The sequence below is a fragment of the Juglans microcarpa x Juglans regia genome, chromosome 3D, assembly GCF_004785595.1.
Source record: "Juglans microcarpa x Juglans regia isolate MS1-56 chromosome 3D, Jm3101_v1.0, whole genome shotgun sequence".
Lineage (NCBI taxonomy): Eukaryota > Viridiplantae > Streptophyta > Magnoliopsida > Fagales > Juglandaceae > Juglans > Juglans microcarpa x Juglans regia.
The window spans coordinates 1,755,771-1,778,840 of record NC_054598.1 but is presented as its reverse complement, the minus strand read 5'-3'; the positions used below and the strand labels follow the sequence as shown (position 1 = coordinate 1,778,840).

At 35.0% G+C, this 23,070-nt stretch overlaps 3 protein-coding genes across 3 annotated transcripts; all 3 read left to right on the top strand.

The window, feature by feature from the left end:
- The first annotated feature begins 1,372 nt into the window (after nucleotides 1-1,372).
- Nucleotides 1,373-19,289, top strand: LOC121254157 (serine carboxypeptidase-like 18). The gene is made up of 13 exons (XM_041154114.1): nucleotides 1,373-1,573; nucleotides 1,702-1,847; nucleotides 3,033-3,109; nucleotides 3,208-3,330; nucleotides 3,502-3,604; nucleotides 3,934-3,971; nucleotides 4,078-4,179; nucleotides 4,857-4,928; nucleotides 5,014-5,132; nucleotides 5,393-5,506; nucleotides 5,627-5,681; nucleotides 5,783-6,007; nucleotides 19,249-19,289. The coding sequence occupies exons 1-12, from the start codon at nucleotides 1,413-1,415 to the stop codon at nucleotides 5,864-5,866; spliced, it is 1,194 nt and encodes a 397-aa protein (XP_041010048.1). The 5' UTR covers nucleotides 1,373-1,412; the 3' UTR covers nucleotides 5,867-6,007; nucleotides 19,249-19,289.
- On the top strand, nucleotides 9,230-10,881 carry LOC121254609. The gene is made up of 2 exons (XM_041154730.1): nucleotides 9,230-9,850; nucleotides 10,588-10,881. Exons 1-2 carry the CDS (start codon nucleotides 9,478-9,480, stop codon nucleotides 10,620-10,622), a joined length of 408 nt encoding a protein of 135 aa, XP_041010664.1. The 5' UTR covers nucleotides 9,230-9,477; the 3' UTR covers nucleotides 10,623-10,881.
- LOC121254612 (serine carboxypeptidase-like 2) lies at nucleotides 14,605-19,289 on the top strand. The gene is made up of 14 exons (XM_041154732.1): nucleotides 14,605-14,866; nucleotides 15,005-15,150; nucleotides 16,333-16,409; nucleotides 16,507-16,629; nucleotides 16,796-16,898; nucleotides 17,194-17,231; nucleotides 17,339-17,440; nucleotides 17,645-17,731; nucleotides 17,843-17,995; nucleotides 18,091-18,162; nucleotides 18,247-18,365; nucleotides 18,633-18,746; nucleotides 18,868-18,922; nucleotides 19,024-19,289. The coding sequence occupies exons 1-14, from the start codon at nucleotides 14,745-14,747 to the stop codon at nucleotides 19,105-19,107; spliced, it is 1,395 nt and encodes a 464-aa protein (XP_041010666.1). The 5' UTR covers nucleotides 14,605-14,744; the 3' UTR covers nucleotides 19,108-19,289.
- Nucleotides 19,290-23,070: the final 3,781 nt, after the last annotated feature.

Sequence of the window (23,070 nt, the reverse complement as noted above, 5' to 3'; positions counted from 1 at the left end):
TCATGTACTGACATCATTGACAGTAGTCTTCCGGGAATTCCAAGATTGTACGATACAAATATTCATCATGATTTCTCATTCTTTCAACGTGTGCTCTCAAATAATTTAAAGGTTACTATTTATTATATTTTATTAATCTATCAAAACTTTGATGTACGTCACATTAAAATATATTAAGAAAAAAATACTTAAAATTATATGATAAATAATATTTTTTATAACTTAAAAGGCTTAAATAAACTACCTCAGTAAGTTTAGCGCGCTTCATTTGTGAAAATATTCTAATACATATTGAACCGAAAGTCCCCTTTTTTATCAGTCTGAAAATTCTTAGCTCGCCTAGCTTTTTGCCATATATTATTCTGCAAGCAACTGTCGGTGCTGAGGAGCTGTAAAATAAAAAACAGTAAGAGAAAAGTTTATTTTAAATTGCGTTACAATGATGTCGTTTTATTTAAAATAATATTCGTCTTTATCAATAAAAATATATATATAGATTACAAACGAATTTACTTTTAATATATAATAAAATACAAAATAAGTTTATTTGTCTAATTACATTATACATATACGAAATTATACTTTAATATCTTTAAATTTTACTATTTAACTAAAAGATTAAAAATTTGATCTCTACCGAATGAACATATTATAATAACAAATTTCTAAAAAATGAAAACTTTAATTTGGTAGAAAGAGAATTTCGAAAGTGCATTTTTAGATTTTTTAATTTGTAGTTCAATAAATTTATTTATAGATGACTAAAGGATGCCAATAAAATTTTTTCTTAAATGTTATCCATACATGTACATGTATCGTGCCTATTACGAAATGAGACAAAGGTTGGACTCCAACGGCCATGCTGCTTCTCCTCCAACCGGCTTGCCCAATTTCGAAGGAAAATGATTTATACAATATTTTATATATAAATGATATTTTTATAAAATATTTTATAAAAAAATTTTATTTTATAAAAATACTCTCATTTTATAATATTATTATACAATATATTATACGATGTGTTGTGTGTATATCATTATTCAACATTATTGTACAAAAATTTTGAATCCCAACGATAGTTAAGGGCAACGCTACTATACTGTTTAGCGTTTTCCGTTGCGCGTACTACTCAGATTTTTTGGTTGTTTTTTTTCCTTTTTGTTTTCACATTTTTTTAATATTTTTAAAAAATAAAAAAATATATCAATATATTTAAAATTATTTCTTTAATTATTAAATAAAAAAAAAATAACACCGATCAACTAGGACGGTACAATGGCGAGGGCAGAATAGTGTTTTCCGATAGCGTTAAACCTACCTGTCAAACAATACTAACTTCCGATCTCTTCCTACAATATTTATGTGCAGGCCAGGCTCCTTCACCACCTACGTACCTAGCTAGCTAGCTATTCATGAATTCTAACAGCAGCAGCAGCATTACTCAGATCACAATGTGGTGGCCGTCCGTTGTGATTGTGCTATTGCTTCAGATCTCCAACTTGGTTGTATCACAGTCCATCATCAACACTCTTCCTGGTTTTACTGGCGAGCTTCCCTTCAAACTCGAAACTGGGTCAGTGTCCACACACACATATATATATATATAGCTAATTATGCCATATCATGTAATTAAAACACTGATTAAATATATTGTACTACTTCTTCTGGTTTTAATTTATTTATATGCAACGAATTTTAAAGGTACATTGGCGTTGGAGAGTTGGACGAGGTGCAGCTATTTTACTACTTCATCGAGTCTGAAAGGAGTCCTAAGGATGACCCTCTTGTTCTTTGGCTCACCGGTGGTCCCGGTTGTTCTGGTTTTTCTACCCTCTTTTATGAAATGGGTATCATACATTTCTCCCATATTTCTTATCATTTTCTTTAATTATTTAACAGTACAATTAATATTATTTTAAAGTTAGTAGCTAGATCAGAAACTTGGAATAATGAATCAGTATGTATATAAGTAGCACTACATATAACGTCCTTTTGAGTTATTAAGGAATAAAATATAGTCAATTAAACTCCATACACGTACAAATAGAGAGATTAGAGGCAGACTTGGTTCGTACGTACTGATCGGTTGCTTCAACCCGACTCACCAGAGTTACGGTTTAGAAAAAATTTGTTCATCATCTATTTTTTTATCATTTCATAATGTGATATTTTTTTATCATTTCATAATGTGATATTAAATGATAGACCGTTTACAAGCAAAATATAATAAATAATTTTTAATTATTTAATATCGCATCATGAGATAATGAGAGGATGATGAAAATTAAGATGATGAGTAGCATTTTTCTATGGTTTATAATTTAGTTCTTGAGATAATTTGCTATTCAATATCAATATCCTCACACACCCCACACTTATTTTTATTTTATTTTTTTAATTTTTTTTTGTTTAATTCTTCCTAAACTAATTGATTTTTTATACTCATCATCCATACACTATACATTTGGTAAGAAAAAAAAATTAAAATAAAATAAAATAATTATGTGTAGTGTATAGTATGAAGATGATGCGTAAAATTTTTCTTATTTCATATTCAAGCTAGCATATATATATTGTACAATCTCCGTACTAAGAATTTTGTCAACTTCGTTGTGTCGTTGAATTTGTTGAAGAATAATCTCACATTATATGTAGACAAGGTCTTGAACATGTTTATAAGGAATGAATAATCATCTCTTAAAAAACTGATTTTATGAGATGAGTTAGTCTCATAAATTTCTTCAAAATTATCGTATTGCTGTTGTTATGCTAACGGACAAACCTAGCAAGCTTCCATTCAACAAGTACTCCATGTTAGCTAGAGTGTTCACAGGTCATGCAAACCAGCTTAGAATTACTACAATTTTTCACCCAAAAAAATAGTTTCAAGCTTTCAGATTTAAATGTTTCGGTTAAAGAAATATATATATATATATGTATGTATATATAAAAAGATATATATATATATATATGTATATATATAAAAAAAAATATAATAACTCTATATATAATTTGACATGATTCTTGGATAGGTCCTTTATCTTTCAACTATGCAAATTCTAGTGGGAACAAACCAACATTGGAATTGAACCCCTACTCGTGGACAAAAGTAAGTGATTTAATTATTAATTTGTTGTGCAAAGTTTAAACTAGCTAGTAAATAACATTTTATGATTGAACTAGTAATTAATTGAGTCGATTTTTTAGGTTGCGAACATAATATTTTTGGATTCACCTGTCGGTACTGGATTCTCATATGCAACAACTTGGGAGGCATACAACGTCAACGACACATTATTAGCGGCACAAATATATGAATTTCTAAGAAAGGTGAGCGGAGTACTCCGATTAATTAACCAAAAGGGTTTAATTTGAAGATGTTTTATATTGAGCAGAAAATTAAGATCAACATCCCATACATACTCATACATATTAATTTACCTTACGTGAGACTAATTACTTGTGTGATCTATATAATATATATTATCACGGTGCATGCAGTGGCTTTTGGCTCATTCTATGTTTCTCTCAAATCCCCTCTATATTGGTGGTGAGTCTTATTCTGGCATACCCGTCCCGATCATTGCTCAAGAAGTTTTGAACGGTATATATATTATCTTCCCCATTTAATTAATTGACTCTTTGAAAAATGTATTAACAGGGTAATTATAAGATTAATTTAGCAAATAATTGAATTATCATCTTATCACATTTCATTTTTTTTATCTTGAAGAAATTAAATAATAGAAACTTGTTATCGTATTAGAAAGAACTCGTGATCATCATGATCTGATCTGATCCACGACATGCATAAATAACAAAAAACAGATTATTCAGCATAAGAGATCATATGATTATTATGTATCTAATTCTTTAATTTTAACAGTACTAATTGTTGTGGCGTGATTTTCTCATCTTATGACCATTATCTAGGTAACGAAATTGGAAATTTGCCACCATTGATTCTCAAAGTATGTACTTCTAGCTGGTCTTGATCGAATTCAATGCTTTTATGTCTTTTATTTTTTTCTTTTTCATGATAATTGTTGGATTAATAGTTTTGAAAAATGAGCGCAGGGTTTTGTGCTAGGTAACCCACTTACACATAGAATTTATGACGTGGCTGCAAGACTAAAATTTGCTCACCGGATGGCACTCATATCCGATAGACTTTATGAGGTGATCAAATGCTCTTTAATTAATTATAAGTTATATCTGTTCTCGTTGACGTACGTACGTTTCCTCCCGCATATTTTGCTAGTCTTAATTTACGAGCCAATTAATTATATTTAATATTAATTAAACTTAACGTACGTAGAGTCAAAGAGTAACGCAGGTACGGGTAAAGGGTCGTATCCTCTACTCCTAGCTAGATATGTTTGTAATGTCTTCTATATATATATATATATATATATATATATATCTGTGCTTACAGTCAACTAAAAGAAACTGCAATGGAGAATATATATATCCAGATCCAAGCAATGCAAACTGCATAGAAGATCTTCAAGTAGTCGAAGAGGTGAGTTGGCTTAAGATTAACAATTCTGGATTAAGAGGTGAGTTGGGCATTATTAATGCATAGTAATTTACCAATCGATGGAATTTGCAGTGCCTTTCCAATATATTTCTTAACCATATATTGGAACCAAATTGTGCTGCACAATCCCCAAAGCCAAATAAACTTCGGGATTGGAGCGTTTTCGGTGACAACTTCATAGACGTACACACCTCAACACCTCAAGTTCCACGGCCATGGTGTCGGGTACATAGATCTCTCTCTCTCTCCCCAACACGAAATTCAATATATTATGTCTATTTTATAATCATGCAATCTATTTATGTATTATTTCCAGAACAATCAATATCTGTACTCCTACATTTGGGCGAATGATAAAACAGTGCGAGAGGCTCTCCACATTCGAGAGGTACGTATGGTACTCTTGAGTCGAAATAGAATTTGAATTCATGATTACGTCAATTTCAGGGAGTACTTTTTAAGTTGGTGTTCAGGGAACCATAACAAATTGGGAGAGATGCAATACGAGCTTAGCATATACAATGAATGTCATAACGAGTATTGATTATCATCGAAACCTCACCAAGAAAGATATCCGAGCTCTGGTTTACAGGTACTACTACTACATGTATGCCTCTTCTATAAGAATTACGCTACTCGTACTTATCGATCGAACAAGGAACTGCATACATTGAATTCATTGAATTGCCAGGCCAATTAAGCTTTTGCTCTTCCTCCCCTGCCTTTGGCTCGGTGACATGGTGTGACAGCATAAGCCTATTGACAAGTGATGTGGAATGCTTATCAAAATATATACGGCAGTGACTGTTTCAAAATCTTCTAATCTTCCTGACTTGAATTCTGTTCGTGTAGTGGTGATCACGACATGGCATTTCCATATGTAAGCACTGAAGAATGGATAGAAACTCTAGACTTGTCTATAAAGGATGACTGGAGACCTTGGTTTGTTGGCGGTCAAATCGCAGGGTGAACTTCCATGACCAACTTATTTAATTTGTGGCCATGTGCTTGTCTAGACTGTTCGACTTTCCATTTTCTAAATTTGATAAATTTTCATGCATTGTGAATTTATTTTGTTTTCTTCAGATACGTCACCATCTTTGCAGAGGAAAAGTACAGCTTGACATTCACAACTATAAAGGCAAGCATTCTCCGCGCTCCGGCAAAATAATTCCCCATATATATCATAGTCAAGCAAAACTATTATATATAAATGTAGTGTCATTTTGGTTTGTGCTGCAGGGTGGGGGTCACACTACACCAGAGTACAAGCCTAAGGAATGTCTCGCCATGATTGATAGATGGTTTTCTTACTACTTCCTATAGCACATATTATCAAATAGCTAATTCTCTTTCCAATTAGCTTGTTTTTATCGATGTAATATATAGTTGCAGAACCTACAAACTGGATGTGTTTTGTCAATAAATGGCTAGCTGCACTGTAACAGGCTGTACAATGTTCTAAAGGTGAATCAGCTAAGATCTATCTACGTGCATAAACGTTGAAAGCTCCTTCGTATTATCCTTCGTATTAAAGGCACATTGTTGTTCCGATCATTGTTTACTAAACATATTGTTAACGTCGTCTTTTGCACGCCTTTGGGCTAGGTTCCAAAAACTCAGATCACTCAACGATGAGTCATCGATCCTGCTGCTAGAAAGAAAGAAAGAAAATAGATGAAGTTCAGTTCTGCTTCCAACTACCGATGGGAGAAGGCTTGGACGTATAGCAAGATGAAATAAGAGGTATGGCATACGGGAATGGTATATGGATTGATTGCCCTACCTCTATCTCTCCTTGGCCTTGGACCTTCCTTTATCAGCGGAAAGAGAAGTCCGAGCTTATTTGCCTAGAATCTCTACACTAGTAGCTGTACAAGGCAGTACAGCTACTTAAGCTGTCACCTGCACACTTAAGCAAATATGGAGAATGCGGGCCGTGTTGGTAGATGGGAGTCTTTGATGCTAAAGTTAGTATATCTCCTTAATAGTTTGTGTCTAAACTTCGAGGAATCAGATAGAGCTTTTGTACTTGGGGATCGACTTTTATGCTATGTTTCTAGTAGATACAGCTCATCGCTGACTTTAAGGGGCCCATGCCTTGTCTACTGTTTGTTAAAATCCATTAATGCGGCGTGGCTTCTGTGACGGTGTCATTAATGCAGCGTGGAGTCCAAGGAGTGGCACCATTAATGCGAAGTGGCTCCCTAACTTACTTTACCCAAAAGCATTCTTTACTAGGCTTTCCCATGCCTGTTGCCAGGGAATGACGGGTTTTTCATATTTCCCGCCTTCCTGCCAGTGCAAGTTCCAGAGGATAGCTTGTCATCGGGGTGGTGTCGGGGCGACAAGTCCCATCTACCCCGACCGTCCACTTTCCCCTTTAGGGAATTGCTTCATGGGTGGGTTATACCTATGGGCTAAACCCTTCTAAGGGCCCACTGACTCCCTTTAGAGGAGGGACGTAGGGCTCAGTTGAGCCCTTGGACTTGCCTCCCTAGCAGTTCTTCATGAGCTTGCTTCAAGGGCCTATGGGGGAAAAACCCCCTTACACATATTATGGTAATTTATGAGTTATAAGGACCTAATTTGGTCTCAGAGAAAACATGAGAGAAGAGTATTTGGTTATGTGGATCCTAGTTGTGAGTTAAGAAGACGTCAAACTGAGAATTCCCTCAACTCTCACTTGATATAGCGCTCAAGCGAAGCGCAAGCAAAGAGCTCACTTGAGTAGCGCTTGACAGTTTGCTGAAGCGAAGCTCAACCTGAGAGTAAAGTGAAGCTCAACCCGACAATTCGAGTGAAGCTTTGATGGGAGCAAGAGCATCAAACAAGTGAACTCATCTAGTTTTTTTAAGATCATGAGCATTATAATAGTCGACAACATCAATCCTCGACTGCACAAGACTGAGATGAGCATGGACCGAGTACAATTTATGTTACGGGTCACTCATGGGGTGCCCATCGACCTAGTGAAATATATATTCAGTAGGATTTGATCAGAAGCCACCTATATTACGACAAGTAGAGTTTTATTTTTATTCAGTGTACTTGGTTACTCCTTTTAATATATATAATACTTTTACTGATCAAAAAAATTTAATGACAGATATATTGCCATTTGGAGTCATGCTCACATGATTTCTTTTAGCGAAAAGAGTTAGGCCAGATGAGTTTGAGTGTGTTCGGGAGTCGATTTGACCAATCAACTTGACGACTTTGTCTCGTAGCATCGAACACTCTAGATTTCGTATTCGTGCACCCACTACAGAGCTCTACACTTAGAGAGGTGCACATAGCGTATATGTTGAGGCATCTACATAGGGAGCTTCACACAGTGCATCTCGTGAAGAGATTGCAGAGATGCGCACACATACATCATAGATTATTGATGCACACATACATCATAGATTATTGATGCAGTCCGGGCGCCCTCACAGAGACTGAGTTGAAGCTTATGCCTCGAGTGACTAATATTGAGACACGCATTGCTGGAGTCGAGGCAGTGCTACACGATATGGCCCAATAGTGTATATATTTTATTAGCATTAAATGTGCTTTTTTGTATTGACGATCATGACTATTTGTATTTTATAAAATTAATTTAAATATTCAAATAGTCATATATTATATTCCCACCATACATTATATTTTTGGGATGCAATTAATGTATAATTTTTATTATTAGTGTTTGCTAGCTTGTTTATTGTTAATTAAGTTTTTTTTTTCATTTTACTTACCGTTCACAATATAAAAAACATGACATTATAAGCAATATTTATTTAACTAAAAATCTTATTTAACTCACACACACATATCTGTTAGGGCAACAAACTAACAGAGCTATTTGTGAACAGCTTGAGCTCGACTCGTATAAACTCGATTCGGATTCGGTTCATTTGATAAATGAGTTATTCACGACCACTAATATTGGTTCGAATATTAAACGAGCTAAACTCGTGTAATCTCGACTCGACTCAGTGTAGGCTCGTGAACAAAATTCGTATAAACTCGACTTGATTTGTTATGGGCTCGTCACAATACTCGTAATATTTATATATATATATATATATATATATATATATATATATATATATATATAGACACACACACTAGTAAGAGAGCACATGCTATGCAAGTGTGCCTAGTTTATATAAATTAAAATAAATAAAATTTTACAAGAATGTCAATTTAATTTTTTTGACATTTTAAATTATTATTACAATTTTATGTGCAATTTATATACCTAAATAAACTATGTGCTAGTAGCTAGGTCCACAAACACATAACAATGTGTTTTTTCTCACGAACCCCACAACCTTCCCCCCCACCTTCCCTTCCCTTCCCTTCCCTTCCCTTCTCCCCCCTCTCAAATTCTTCAAAACTTCTCCCCGTTCTCTCTCTCTCTCTCTCTCTACTCTTTCAGACCCATTCTCTTTTTTCCCGTTTCTCTCAAACCCCAACCTCCATCTCTCTCTCTCTGTGGAAAATTTCTCCACCAGCCTATATATCTCTCTCTAACCCTCACACACTCAGTCGCACAACACTTTTTCTCTCTCTTATGCTCTCTCACACACAGTGCACTTCCCCCTCCCTCTCATCTCAACAAAATAGCAAAAATTGTCATTTATGTGTTTGTTTTTATTTCCTTTTTCTTACAACTTTATTTTTTTTTAAATCTTATATTAGAAATACATTTTTGAGCATTTACGTTTATGCCCTTTTACATTTACATTTTGTATTAGGACGTACATATAAATAACTTTGTGCTTGAACTTTTATAGAATAATAAAAAAATACAACAGAAAAGGATTTTGTCTTCAGTCCCTAGCTCTCTGTTTCTCGAAGCTTCTCATCCACGTCTGCACTTCATCTCCATGGCAGAGTTCAACTTTTGTCATGGTATCAGAGTATTATCGCTGCTCTAGAACTTTGTCATGGCTACCGATAATGTTCCTCCTTCTTTATCTAACACTGCACTTGAAAATCCTTCAAGCCCCTATTTCTTACATCATGGTGAAAATCCCGGCATAATGCTTGTTACTGAGCGATTAACAGGTGACAATTATCACTCCTGGTCGAGAGCAATGTCCAAAGCCATCAGTGCTAAAAACAAAAGTGGATTCATCAATGGAATCCTCAAGAATTTGATTACTGAAGCTGATCCTCTTTATTTGCCTTGGATTCGATGTAATGATATGGTTGTTTCTTGGATCCTCAATTCAGTTGCGAAGAACATAGGATCAAGTATTCTATACATTGATAATGCTGTAGACATGTGGAAGGACCTGCAAGATCGTTTCTCACAAGGTAATCGTCCACGAATCTTTCAATTGAGAAAAGCAATTAGTTCATTAAAGCAACATCAGAAATCAGTGAGTGATTATTACACAGACTTGAAGTCCTATTGGGATGAATTGGCAAATTGTAAACGTAATTTTCCACAGTGTTCTATGGAAACACTAAAATTTCTTGAAGTAATTCAGCAAGAAGAATATGTAATGTAGTTTTTAATGGGGCTGAGTGACTCTTTCAATAGTATACGAAGTCAGATTTTACTACTTGATCATTTTCCCTCCATAAACAAAGTTATTTCTTCTATGGGTAAATCAAGTGATGATGCTCCACAGTTTCCTTTGTCTCAAGATCAATACCAGCAACTACTTGCCATGTTCAAACCACAATCCAGTCCACACTCAGTAAATCAAGCCACTTCTGGTATTCTACCAACTCCACAATTGTCTTCTACTCATAACTTTGCAGGTAATCTTGTTTCCTGGATTATTGATACTGGAGCTACAGACCATATGGTCAATTCCATTGCTTATTTTTCCTCCATAACTTCTAAAGTTGTTTCTATTGTTAAACTGCCAAATGGCCATTCAGTTCCAGTAACACATACTGGTACTGTTTATTTGCCAGATAATCTTGTTTTACACAATGTTCTTTGTGTTCCTTCTTTTTCCTTTAACCTAATTTCTGTTAGCAAATTGACACGTGATCATTCCTATTGTGTTGTTTTTGTCTCCAATTTTTGTTTCATCCAGGACCTGTCAACATGGAATACGATTGGAATGTGTGAGGAGAAGGCTGGCCTATATCAATTATTGCAAAGACCCTTGGTTGGGTGTTCTGTTTCATCTTCCTTAATAAATCAGAATTTTTGTCTGTGGCACTATAGGCTAGGTCACATTCCATTTTCCAAGTTAAAATTTCTCAATAATCGTGTATCAAATCTGCATGTACCAAAATTTCCTAATTCTTGTGTTTGTACAATTTGTCCTTTGGCTAAACAGAAATGTTTACCATTTCCTTCTAGTGAATCAATTTCAGTATTTGCATTTGAGCTCGTTCATTGTGATCTTTGGGGGCCTTTCTCAATTTCTGCTTTAGATAGTTCAAAATACTTCCTTACAATTGTGGATGATTATTCCAAGTCCACTTGGGTATATCTTCTACAAAACAAATCTCAAACCAGACCTTATTTGTAATCTTTCTTCAAATTGGTTGAAACTCAGTTTCATTCTCAAATCAAGAAAATTATAACTGACAATGGAACTAAATTTCACATGCCAGAACTCTTTTCCTTTCAAGGTGTTATACACCAGAAAAGTTGTGTTGAAAGGCCACAACAAAATGGTGTAGTCGAAAGAAAACACCAACACTTACTCAATGTTGCTCGTTCTCTAAGATTTCAAGCTTCCTTACCACTAAATTTTTGGGGTGATTGTATTCTTACTGCTACTCATTTAATCAATCTTACACCAACTCCATTACTTTCTCATAAATCTCCACATGAAGTTTTGTACTCAAAACTTCCTTTTTATAATCATCTCAAAGTGTTTGGTTGTCTTTATTTTGCCTCCACTTTGACTCGTGATAGATCTAAATTTGATCCAAGAGCTAGAAAATGCATCTTCATTGGTTATCCTTTTGTTGTCAAAGGATATAAAGTATATGATCTTGAAACACATAAAACTTTCATATCTCGTGATGTTGTGTTTCATGAACATATATTTCCTTTCTTTTCCTTTTCTTCTTTTACTACACCTTGTAATTCATTTGTTTTTCCAAAATCAGCCTCTGATTTTCCAGATTCAGTTTTTCATTCACCTTCAACTTCATCACAATTATCTTCTCAAAAGTTTGCAGATTCTTTTCCTTCTTCTTCATTAGACTTGCCTTCTTCCTCTTCTTCTACTACTACTATTCCTCCACAATCTATAGATTCAGGCACTCCTATTCGTCAATCCACAAGGACAAGAAAACCACCAAGCTACTTGCAAGATTATCATTATCAACTGGCTTCTCATTCCCCATCTCAATCTGATTCCTTGACAGAAAAATCTTTAGGTATCAAATTCCCACTTTTTGATGTCATTTCTTATCATCAACTCTCTAGTTCCCACAAACATTTTGTTTTAACCATTTCATCTATTTCTGAACCTCAAAATTTTTCTCAAGCCATACAAATTCTTGAGTGGCTAGCAGCAATGAATGCTGAAATCAAAGCCCTTGAGGCAAATCAAACATGGACTCTCACTACTTTACATGTAAGAAAGAAATCAATAGGCTGTAAGTGGGTTTAGAAAGTTAAGTACAAAGCTGATGGTACCATTGAAAGGTACAAAGCTCGTTTGGTTGCTAAGGGGTACAACCAAATTAAGGGTCTTGACTTTCAGGAGACTTTTTCTCCAGTTGCTAAGATGACCACCGTGAGATGTTTGCTGGCCATAGCAGCTGCCAAAAATTGTCATTTACATCAATTAGATGTAAATAATGCTTTCCTACATAGAGATTTAGATAAGAAAGTTTACATGGTCATTCCATCTGGTTATGCACAACAGGGGGACTCTAGAGTATGTAAATTACAAAGTCTCTTTATGGGTTGCGACAAGCCTCTAGACAATGGTTTTCAAAACTGTCTACTGCCCTTATTGCTTATGGTTTTCAGCAAGCTCAATCAGATTATTCTTTGTTTGTCAAATCAGAAAATGGTTCCTTCATTGTATTGCTAGTTTATGTCGATGATATAATTCTAGCTAGCAATGATTTGAATTCAACTTCTGAACTGAAAACATTTATGGACAACAAATTCAGAATTAAAGATTTGGAAAATTTGAAGTATTTTCTTGAGTTGGAAGTTGCTAGATCTTCCAAAGGCATTACATTGTGCCAAAGGAAATATGCTTTGGATATATTGCAAGATTCAGGTTTCTTGGCTGCTAAATCAGTAGCATTTCCTATGGAACAAAATGTAAAGTTCTCTAAATCAGATGGTGATCTTTTAAAGGATCCTCTTACCTATAGAAGATTGATTGGAAGACTTGTTTACCTATATCATGTCTAGATATTTCTTACTTTGTGCAAGTTTTAAGTCAATATATGGACAGACCAAGGCAATCACATTTGGATGCAGTACACAGAGTACTTAGGTAGTTAAAAGGTACACCTGGACAGGGCCTTCTCTTTCCTACCGGTTCTGATTTTCATCTCAAGACTTTTTTGTAATTCAGACTGGGCTGGGTGTGTGGATACCAGAAGATCAATTACAGGTTTTTGTGTCTTCCTAGGAGATTCTTTAATTTATTGGAAGTCTAAGAAACAACAAACTGTCTCAAAATCCTCAACCGAAGCAGAATATAGGGTTATGGCCTCTACTACTTGTGAGCTCTCTTGGCTGATCTCTTTATTGAAGGATTTTTAGATCCAGCATTCAAAGCCAGCACTAGTGTTTTGGGATAACAAAGCAGCTCTTCATATTGCTGCAAATCCTGTGTTCCATGAAAGAACAAAGCGCATCGAAATAGACTGCCATATTGTCAGGGAAAAGTTGCAAGCTAATATAATCAAGACGCTTCATGTTGCTTCTCATTCTCAACTCAGTGATATCTTTACCAAAGCACTTGGATCTCATCAGTTTCATTCTTTGCTCAGCAATATGGGTGTACTGAATATATACACTCCATCTTGAGGGAGACTATTAGAAATATATTTTTGTACATTTACGTTTATGCCCTTTTACATTTACATTTTGTATTAGGACATACATATAAATAACTCTGTACTTGAAACTTTTATAGAATAATAAAAAAATACAATAGAAAAGGATTTTATCTTCAGTCCCTAGCTCTCTGTTTCTCGAAGCTTCTCATCCACATCTGCACTTCATCTCCATGGCAGAGTTCAACTTTTGTCATCTTACGAATCTGAAGCCTCCTCATCTTTCAGATTTGAGATTTTTCTCTTTTTATTTGGCCCGATGCGTGTTGGTTTGCTCTTCCTAGTCTATTTCATCATGATCTTCTTATTGTTTCAACATGTGCTCTCAAATAATTTAAAAACTATTTATTATATTTTATTTAAAAGGCTTAAATAAACTACGTCAGTAAGTTCAGCTTCATTTGTGAAAATGTTCTAATACATGTTGAACCAAAAATCTCCTCTATTATCAGTCTGAGAATTCTTAGCTCGCCTAGCTTTGTGCCATATCTTTGGCAAGCAACTGTGGGTGCAAAGGGGCTGCAAAATAAAAAATAGTAAGAGAAAAATTTATTTTAAAGGGCATTACAATGTCGTTTTTCTTAAAATAATATATGTCTCCACCAATAAAGGTATGCACACGGATTATAATCGAATTTGAATCCAAGATATAATAAAATCTAAAACAAGTCTATTTGTCTAACTACATTATGCACACACAAAATTAAATTCAAATACTCTCATATTTTACTATTCAACTAAAAGATTAGAAATTTGTTTTTTATAGAATGAATACATCATAATAACAAATTTTTAAGAAATGAAAACTTTAATTTGGTAGAGAGCGAAATTCGAAATTAAATTTTTATAATTTTCAATATGTAGTCAAATAAATTTATTTATAGATGTCTAAAGAATGCGAATAAATTTTTTTCTAAAATCTTATCCGAACATGTACATGTATTGTGCCTATCGCCAAATGAGACAAATTAAGGTTGGACTCCAACGGCCATGCTGCTCTCTTCTCCTCCAACCGGCTTGCCCAATTTCGAATCCGAACCGGCAGTTATACCTACCTGTCAAGACAGTAACCTTCGATCTCTTCCTACAATATTTATGTGCAGGCCAGGCACCTTCACCACCTACGTACTTGTCATGAATTAACATAGCTAGCTAGCTACTCGTGAATTCTAGCAGCAGCAGCAGCTTTACTCAGATCACAATGTGGTGGCCGTCCGTTGTGGTTGTACTATTGCTTCAGATCTCCAACTTGGTTGCACCACAGTCCATCATCAACACTCTTCCTGGTTTTACTGGGGAGCTTCCCTTCAAACTCGAAACTGGGTCAGTGTCCACGTGTATATATATATATAGCTAATTATGCCATATATATATATGATTATCATGTAATTAAAACACTAATTAAATATATTGTACTACTTCTTCTGGTTTTAATTTATTTATATGCAATGTATTTTAAAGTTACATTGGCGTTGGAGAGTTAGACGAGGTGCAGCTATTTTACTACTTCATCGAGTCTGAAAGGAGTCCTAAGGATGACCCTGTTGTTCTTTGGCTCACCGGTGGTCCTGGTTGTTCCGGTCTCTCAGGCCTTTTGTTTGAAATTGGTATCATATATTTCTCCCATATTTCTTATCATTTTCTTTAATTATTTAACATGAGTACAATTAATATTATTTTTAATTTAGTAGCTAGATGATCAGAAACTTGGAATAATGAATCATTATGTGTATATAAGTACAACATCTAACGTCCTTTTGAGTTATTAAGGAATAAAATATAGTCAATTAAACCCCATACACGTACAAATAGAGAGATTAGAGGCAGGCTTCGTTCGTATTGATCGGTTGCTTCAACCCGACTCACCACAGTTATGGTTTATAATTTAGTTCATGAGATTTGCTACTTAATATCATTCTCACATATCACACTTATGCTTATTTTTATTTTTATTTTATTTTTTTAATTCTTCCTAAACTAATTTATTTTTTTATTCATCATCTATATACTATCGTTTACTAAGAGAAAAAATAAAGAAAAAATCATGTGGTGTGTAATGTGAGAATAATGAGTAAAATTTTTCTTAATTCATTCTCAAATTAACATATATATATATATATATATATATATATATATATCGTACAATCTCCAGTATGCAGGTAGTAACGTATTGCTTAGTTGTGACGCTAACGGACAAACCTAGCCGCTTCCATTCAACTCCATGTTAGCTTGAGTGTTCACAGGTCATGCAAACCAACTTAGAATTACTACAATTTTTCACCGAAAACAAGTAGTTTCAAGTTTTTATTCAAATCTGAATGTTTCGAATAAAGAAATATATATATATATATATATATATATATATATATATATATATATAAAGAAGTGACTCTTTAGTATCTTTTGCATTTCTTGAGCAACATATATGATTATTCAATAAATGTAATATATACAGTCTTAAGATGTGTTGTCTCAATTTAAGGCCAGTTTGAATTCAGAGATGAGATGAGTTGAGATCGTTTGTAAATAATAGTAAGATTTTTGGTTGAAATTAAATGAGATGTGGCGAACCTCTGAATCCAAATGGACAACTTTAAAGTTTTTTTTTTTTTTTTTTTTAAATGGGGTACACAATGAAAATTAGAAAGTTTCTTCATGAAGACTTCAAGCCTACATTTTTAAATGAACCGCAAAATTTACACATCTGGGATGATGTGGTGGACTCCTAGCTATTTTTATCAACCAACCTAATTATAATAACTCTATAATTTGACATGATTCTTGGATAGGTCCTTTATCAATCAACTATGCAAATTCTAGTGGGAACAAACCAACATTGGAACTGAACCCCTACTCGTGGACAAAAGTGCGTAAGAGATTTAATTATTAATTTGTTGTGTCTGGTTTAAACTAGTGCATAACATGTTATGATTGAACTAGTAATTGGGTCGATGATCTTTTAGGTTGCCAACATAATATTTTTGGACGCACCTGTTGGTACTGGATTCTCATATGCAACAACTTGGGAGGCTTACAACGTCAATGACACATCATCAGCGGCACAAACCTATGAATTTTTAAGAAAGGTGATCAGTGGAGTACTCCGATTAATTAACTAATTAAAGGGGTTTAATTTGAAGATGCATTATATTTATTAAGAGCATCCCATATATATTCATTATACGTATTTGCCTTACATGAGACTAATAATTATTTGTATGATCTATTATATGATCATCACGGTGCATGCAGTGGTTTTTGGCTCATTCTATGTTTTTCTCAAACCCCCTCTATATTACCGGTGATTCTTATTCCGGCATACCCGTCCCGATTGTCGTTCAAGAAATTTCAAACGGTATATATATTATCTTCCCCATTTAATTAATTAATTCTTTGAACAATGTATTAACAGGGTTATAAGATTTTAGCAAATTGAACTATCATCTTATAACATTTCATTTTCTATCTTGAAGAAATAAAAGAAACTTGTTATTGTATTACAAAGAATTCATGATCTGATCCATGATATGCATAAATAACAAATAACAGACTATTCAGCATAAGAGATCATATGATTATTATGTATCTAATTCTTTTCTACGATAGTTGTTGTGGTGTGATTTTCTCATCTTATGATCATGATGATCTAGGTAACGAAATTGGACATTTGCCACCCTTGATTCTCAAAGTATGTACTTCTAGCTAATCTTGAATTCAATGCTTTTATGTCTTTTATTTTTTCTTTTTCATTATCATAATTGTTGGATTAATAGTACTTTTGAAAAATGGACGCAGGGTTTGGTGCTAGGTAACCCACTTACACACAGAATTTTTGACATGGATGCAAGACTAAAATTTGCCCACCGGATGGCACTCATATCCGATAGACTTTATGAGGTGATCAAATGCTTCTTAATTATTAGTTAAGTTCTCGATGACGTACGTACGTTTCCTCCCGCCAGTTAATTATATTTAATATTAATTAAACTTGACGTAGAGTTAAAAAGTAACGCACGTACAGGTAAAGGGCCGTATCCTCTACTCCTAGCTAGATATGTATCATGTAATGTCTTCTATATATATATATGTGTGTGCTTATAGTCAACTAAAAGAAACTGCAAAGGAGAATATATATATCCAGATCCAAGCAATGCAAAGTGCATAGAAGATCTTCAAGTAGTTGAAGAGGTGAGTTGGATTAAGATTAACAATTCTGGATTACACAAGTCATGTTGTATGTATGTCTAGTTTGATGCATTAATTGGGCATTATTAATGTACCAATCGATGGAATTTGTAGTGCATCTCCAATATAATTCTTAACCAAATATTGGAACCAAATTGCGCTGCACAATCCCCAAAGCCAAATAAACTTCGGGAATGGAGCGTTCTCGATGACAACTTCATAGACATACACACCTCAACACCTCAAGTTCCAGGGCCATGGTGTCGGGTACGTACATAGATCTCTCTCTCTCCAACACTAAATTCGACTATTTATATTATGACTTTTTAAAATCATACAACCTATTTATATATTATTTCCAGAGCTATAATTATTTGTACTCCTACGTTTGGGCAAATGATAAAACAGTGCGAGAGGCTCTCCACATCCGAGAGGTACATATAGTTCTCTGAGTCGAAATAGAATTTGAATTCATGATTACGTCAATTTCTGCGCATACATTTTAAGTTGGTGTTCAGGGAACCAAAATAGACTGGGAGAGATGCAATAAGAGTTTAGCATATACAGAGAATGTCATAACGAGTATTGATTACCACCGAAACCTCACCAAGAAAGATCTCCGAGCTCTGGTTTACAGGTACTGCTACTACATGTATGCCTCTTCTATAAGAACTTCGCTACTCGTACTTATTGATCGTGCAAGGAACTGCATGCATTGAATTCATTGACTTGCCAAGCCAATTAAGCTTTTGCTCTTCCTCCCCTGCCTTTAGCTTGCTGACTTGGTCTGACAGCATAAGCCTATTGACCAGTGATGTGGAATGCTTATCAAAATATATATGGCAAAGATTCTGTTTCAAAATTTTCTAACCTTTCCTAACCTGAAGAACTTCCCTTCGTGTAGTGGTGATCACGACATGAATATTCCATATGTGGGCACTGAAGAATGGATAGAAACGCTGGACTTGTCTATAAAGGATGACTGGAGACCTTGGTTTGTTGACGGTCAAATCGCAGGGTGAACTTCCATGACCACCTTATTTAATTTGTGACCATGCTCCTTTCTAGACTGTTCGATTTTCCATTTTCTAAATTTGCTACCTTTTCATGCATTGTGAATTTCATTTTGTTTTCCTCAGATACGTCACCATCTTTACAGAGGAAAAGTACAGCTTGACATTCACAACTATAAAGGCAAGCATTCTCCGCGCTCTAGCACAATAATTCCTCATATATATCGTAGTCAAGCAAAACTATTATATATAAATATAGTGTCATTTTGGTATGTGCTGCAGGGTGGGGGACACACTGCACCAGAGTACAAGCCTAAGGAATGTCTCGCCATGATTGATAGATGGTTTTCTTACTACTTCCTGTAGCACATATTATCAGATAGCTAATTCTCTTTCCAATTAGCTTGTTCTTATTGATGTAATATATAGTTGGAGAACCTACTAGCTGGATGTGTTTTGTCAATAAATGGCTAGCTGTACTGTAATAGGTTGTACAATGTTCTAAAGGTGAATCGGGTCAGATCTATCTACGTGCATAAACATTGAAAACTCCTTCGTATTAAGGGCACATTGTTGTTCCAATTATTGTTCACTAAACATGTTGTTAACGTCGTGTTTCACGCTCCTTTAGACCAGGTTCCAGACACTCAGGTCTTCAGGCTGTCACATGCACACTCAAGCAAACAAGGAGAATGCGGGCCTTGGTGGTAGCCAGGGATTCTCTGATGCTAAAGTCAATATATCTCCTTAATAGTTTGTGCCTAAACTTCGAGCAATCAGATAGAGCTTTTGTACCTGGGAATCGACTTTTATACTAGGTTTCTGGTGGGGACAACTCATCCTTAGCTTTGAGGGGCCCATGTCTTGTCTACTGTTCATTTGGTCAAAATCCATTAATGTGGCGTGGAGTCTGTAGAGTGACGCCATTAATTCGAAGTAGCTCATTGACTTACTTTACCCAAAAGCGTTCTTTGCTAGGCCTTCACATGCCTGTTTCCAAGGAATCACGGGTTTTCTATATTTCCTGCCTTCCTGCCCTGCTAGTGCAGATTCCAGATGATAGCTTGTCATCGGGATGGTGTCGGGGTGATGTGTCCCATCTGCCCCAACCATCCACTTTTCCCTCAATGGAGTTGCTTCTTGGGTGGGTTATGCCTGTGGGCTTAATACCATACTAAGGGCCCATTGGCTCCCTTTAGAGGAGGGTTGTAGGCTTGATTAGGCCCTCGGACTTGCCTCCCTAGTGGTTCTTCATGGTTTTGCTTCAAGGGCCTATAGGGGAAAAACCCCCTTGCACATATTATGATAATTTATGAGCATAGTTGTTAGTTGAGAATACATCAAGCTGAAAGTTCCCTCAACTCTCACTTGACATAGCGCTCAAGCGAAGCGCAGGCAAAGAGCTCGCTTGAGTAGCGCTCAACTGTTGGCTGAAGCGAAGCTCAACCTTACAGTTCTAGTGAAGCTCAACTTGACAGTTGGCTCGATTGTGGTATCACGTCAAGAAGGCAAATTGAGTGATATAAATTAAGAGCACTCCTAATTTTTTTTGAGTAGATTTCGTCTTTATCATTAAACTAATTGGTTTCAGAATCTATCAAAAAAATTTGGTTTAAGACCAGTAACACTTGGTTCCGCGTACATGGGGAAGGATGACACCACTCCTCATTTCAACCCAATAGCTTAATTCAGTTCCCGCACATGGTCCATAATTTGAAACCACGCACCCACCTACATCAATTATCAAGTTTGGGCTTCGTCTGTCTTGGGTTTACCTATTTTGGGCTGTCTCATAAACCTGTCCCACTTTAACTCGCTATTAGTAGCCTAACTTTTAATTCAAGTACTTACCAACAATAAGGAGACGTCCAGGAATTGTTACTATTTTTATAACAAAGGTTTTCTCTGATTACTTTGCATTCTCAAAATCTAGATACAACTACCTCAATAAGATCTTGACTGTAGTCATACATATAATAATACTTTTGCACTCTGGTACCTTTTTGTTCAGTTGCAACCCGACACTCCCTGACCTCCTCCCCTTATTGTAGCCTACTAGTTGGAGAAAAGCATACATGACGCCGCCGCCGTCGAGTAAGAGAGGGAGATAGATATGAGTGGTTGTGATCATTCTTATGAGTGCAAGCCTGGCATTAGGCAACTAGAAGACAGTAAATAAACATGGACTGCTCGAAAATAAACATGTTGCAACATGCGATTCAAACATAAGAGCTTTTCTGGTAAGTAACGTCTGTTCCATATTTTGCAGGCTTCCATTCACTGAAAACCAATTGATTTGGGCTGCTTTCCCAGCGAATTGGATATTGTCTGATTTGCTATTAAATTAACGATCATTACGTGATATGTTAGGAATAGTTGTTTACAAGGCGGTCGTTAATTTTGTTGGGGATTATTTGTTATTTGAGTTATCACATGTTTCAAATAGCCTTGGAAGTTCCAGCAATAACAATTCTTTCTACGTCAATGGTTAGATGAATACAGAAAATTATGAACATATAAATCAGTTGAGCCGATCAAGCTTGAGAGACAATGTTCTCCTCAAAGCTTGAGAGACAATGGTCTCTAATTTTTTTCAGGTCCAATCGCAAAATGAAAAACACAGGATTAACACCAGCTAAACTCAGGCAGGTTTGACAAGTAGGATGAGACATCAAATTTTCATTTCATCCCATCTCATCATTACAACTTTTTTAAATTTTCACACAAAATATAATAACCAATTCAATTTTTTCTAATTCCAAAACAATAATAATAGTAAAAAATAATATTTTAAACTTTCATCTGAAATAAAAAATTCTCATCTCAGTACTATCCAAACTTACCTATGAATATAAATATTTATAGTACATAAATAGCAGTGCATCGCCGAAAAAGTTCCACATTTCACAATAATATCCGTTTAATGTAAAACGTGGAGTATTTTGATGATCACGTTTCTAAAAATAGTTAGACCGATAGTGAAATGACCAAAGCGCCTTATATTTTCAACTAAATGAATAACATTCATTGAAGTGTAAATTAATGAGAGAATCAATTTTAACAATCAGCCTCCAAATTCTCCGAAAAAAAAATGAAAAATGATATTTATAGTCATAGAATATAAGCATTGCACACTTCTTTTAAAAAAAGTTAGTAAATATGATATTTACATAAAAAATTATTTTTTTTATAGTAGACTCCATTTCGTTTTAAAAGAATTGCGTGACGCTTGTACAACCAATAACTATATCTAACTTTTCTCAAATTATGATGCATACGGATATGAGAAATAGAATCTAAATAATTTCTTGTCAATACATACAGATATGAGATTCTATTTCTCAGATTTTGATTTATTTTTTCTTTTTTCCTTCTATTTTTGTGTGTTGGGTTGTTATGATGATTATTTTGGTTGTAATTTTTTTTTTCCCGAATGGTTACAGATCCTTAGATCTGTAAAAATACCACCTCTGTGTTTCTTTTTGTTTTTTGATTTTTTAGAAATAGATTTTTAAATCTCCCGAATTTGAAGCCTCATCTTTCAAATTTAACTAGAGCTTGTGCCATTGGATCTCATATCAGCTCTTTTGTTTTTGGAATTCAACTTCGAGTCCAGTTTGATCTTCATATATGTTAGGCGAGCCGAGTTCGATCAAAAATCTCTAATACTTTTCGAGCTTGAGTCGAGTTCGAGCAGATATAAGTGCTAATTGAACTCGAGACCCCTAGTACAAATTCGACTCGACTCGGTTTCATTTACAACCCTAGAGAATCTATGTCATTAGTGCTATATATTTATATATATATATATATATATATATATATATAATGGGTAAAGAAATTGCATGGCCACATGATTTATCTACCAACCGTTTTGTTGAAAAATCTTGATCTGTCATCTGAGATCACGCTGATCATCCTCAGGGTCTAAGTGATCATGAAACATATTAACGCCAAAAAATGTCACAGTCCATAAGAGAAGAGAGATCTATTCCCGGGACATGCTAAGATGGGCTAGGCCTCAATGGGTGATGCTTGGAGCCCCCAGAAATAGTCTTTGCGGTTGTACGGTGCCGATGCGTACCTCCATGAAAATGAACAGTATTTAAATGCAGAGAAAACAAGAAGAGATTAATACACAGATTTATGTGGTTCGGCGCTAAGGTGTATGGGGGTTTGGGGAGGGGAGATTTCATTATAATAAGCTTGTTTGCAGTCTCTTATGGCCTCTCCGTACTGGCTGTACAATGGAAGCTGTAGATCTATTTACTAGAGAAGAAGTTCTCTCTGGAACTCCCAGGTTGAAGAAGAAGTAAAAGAAGAACCCAA

Excerpts from the sequence above, each read along its gene's own strand:
- LOC121254612 (XM_041154732.1), top strand. The coding sequence starts at position 14,745 with ATGTGGTGGCCGTCCGTTGTGGTTGTACTATTGCTTCAGATCTCCAAC. Across the intron at positions 17,441-17,644 it reads TATCCGATAGACTTTATGAG|TCAACTAAAAGAAACTGCAA; the intron begins GTGATCAAATGC and ends GTGTGCTTATAG. Across the intron at positions 18,747-18,867 it reads GTTGACGGTCAAATCGCAGG|ATACGTCACCATCTTTACAG; the intron begins GTGAACTTCCAT and ends TGTTTTCCTCAG.
- LOC121254609 (XM_041154730.1), top strand. The coding sequence starts at position 9,478 with ATGGCTACCGATAATGTTCCTCCTTCTTTATCTAACACTGCACTTGAA. Across the intron at positions 9,851-10,587 it reads GCAAGATCGTTTCTCACAAG|GACCTGTCAACATGGAATAC; the intron begins GTAATCGTCCAC and ends TGTTTCATCCAG.
- LOC121254157 (XM_041154114.1), top strand. The coding sequence starts at position 1,413 with ATGAATTCTAACAGCAGCAGCAGCATTACTCAGATCACAATGTGGTGG. Across the intron at positions 3,972-4,077 it reads TGCCACCATTGATTCTCAAA|GGTTTTGTGCTAGGTAACCC; the intron begins GTATGTACTTCT and ends AAATGAGCGCAG. Across the intron at positions 4,180-4,856 it reads TATCCGATAGACTTTATGAG|AACAATCAATATCTGTACTC; the intron begins GTGATCAAATGC and ends TATTATTTCCAG.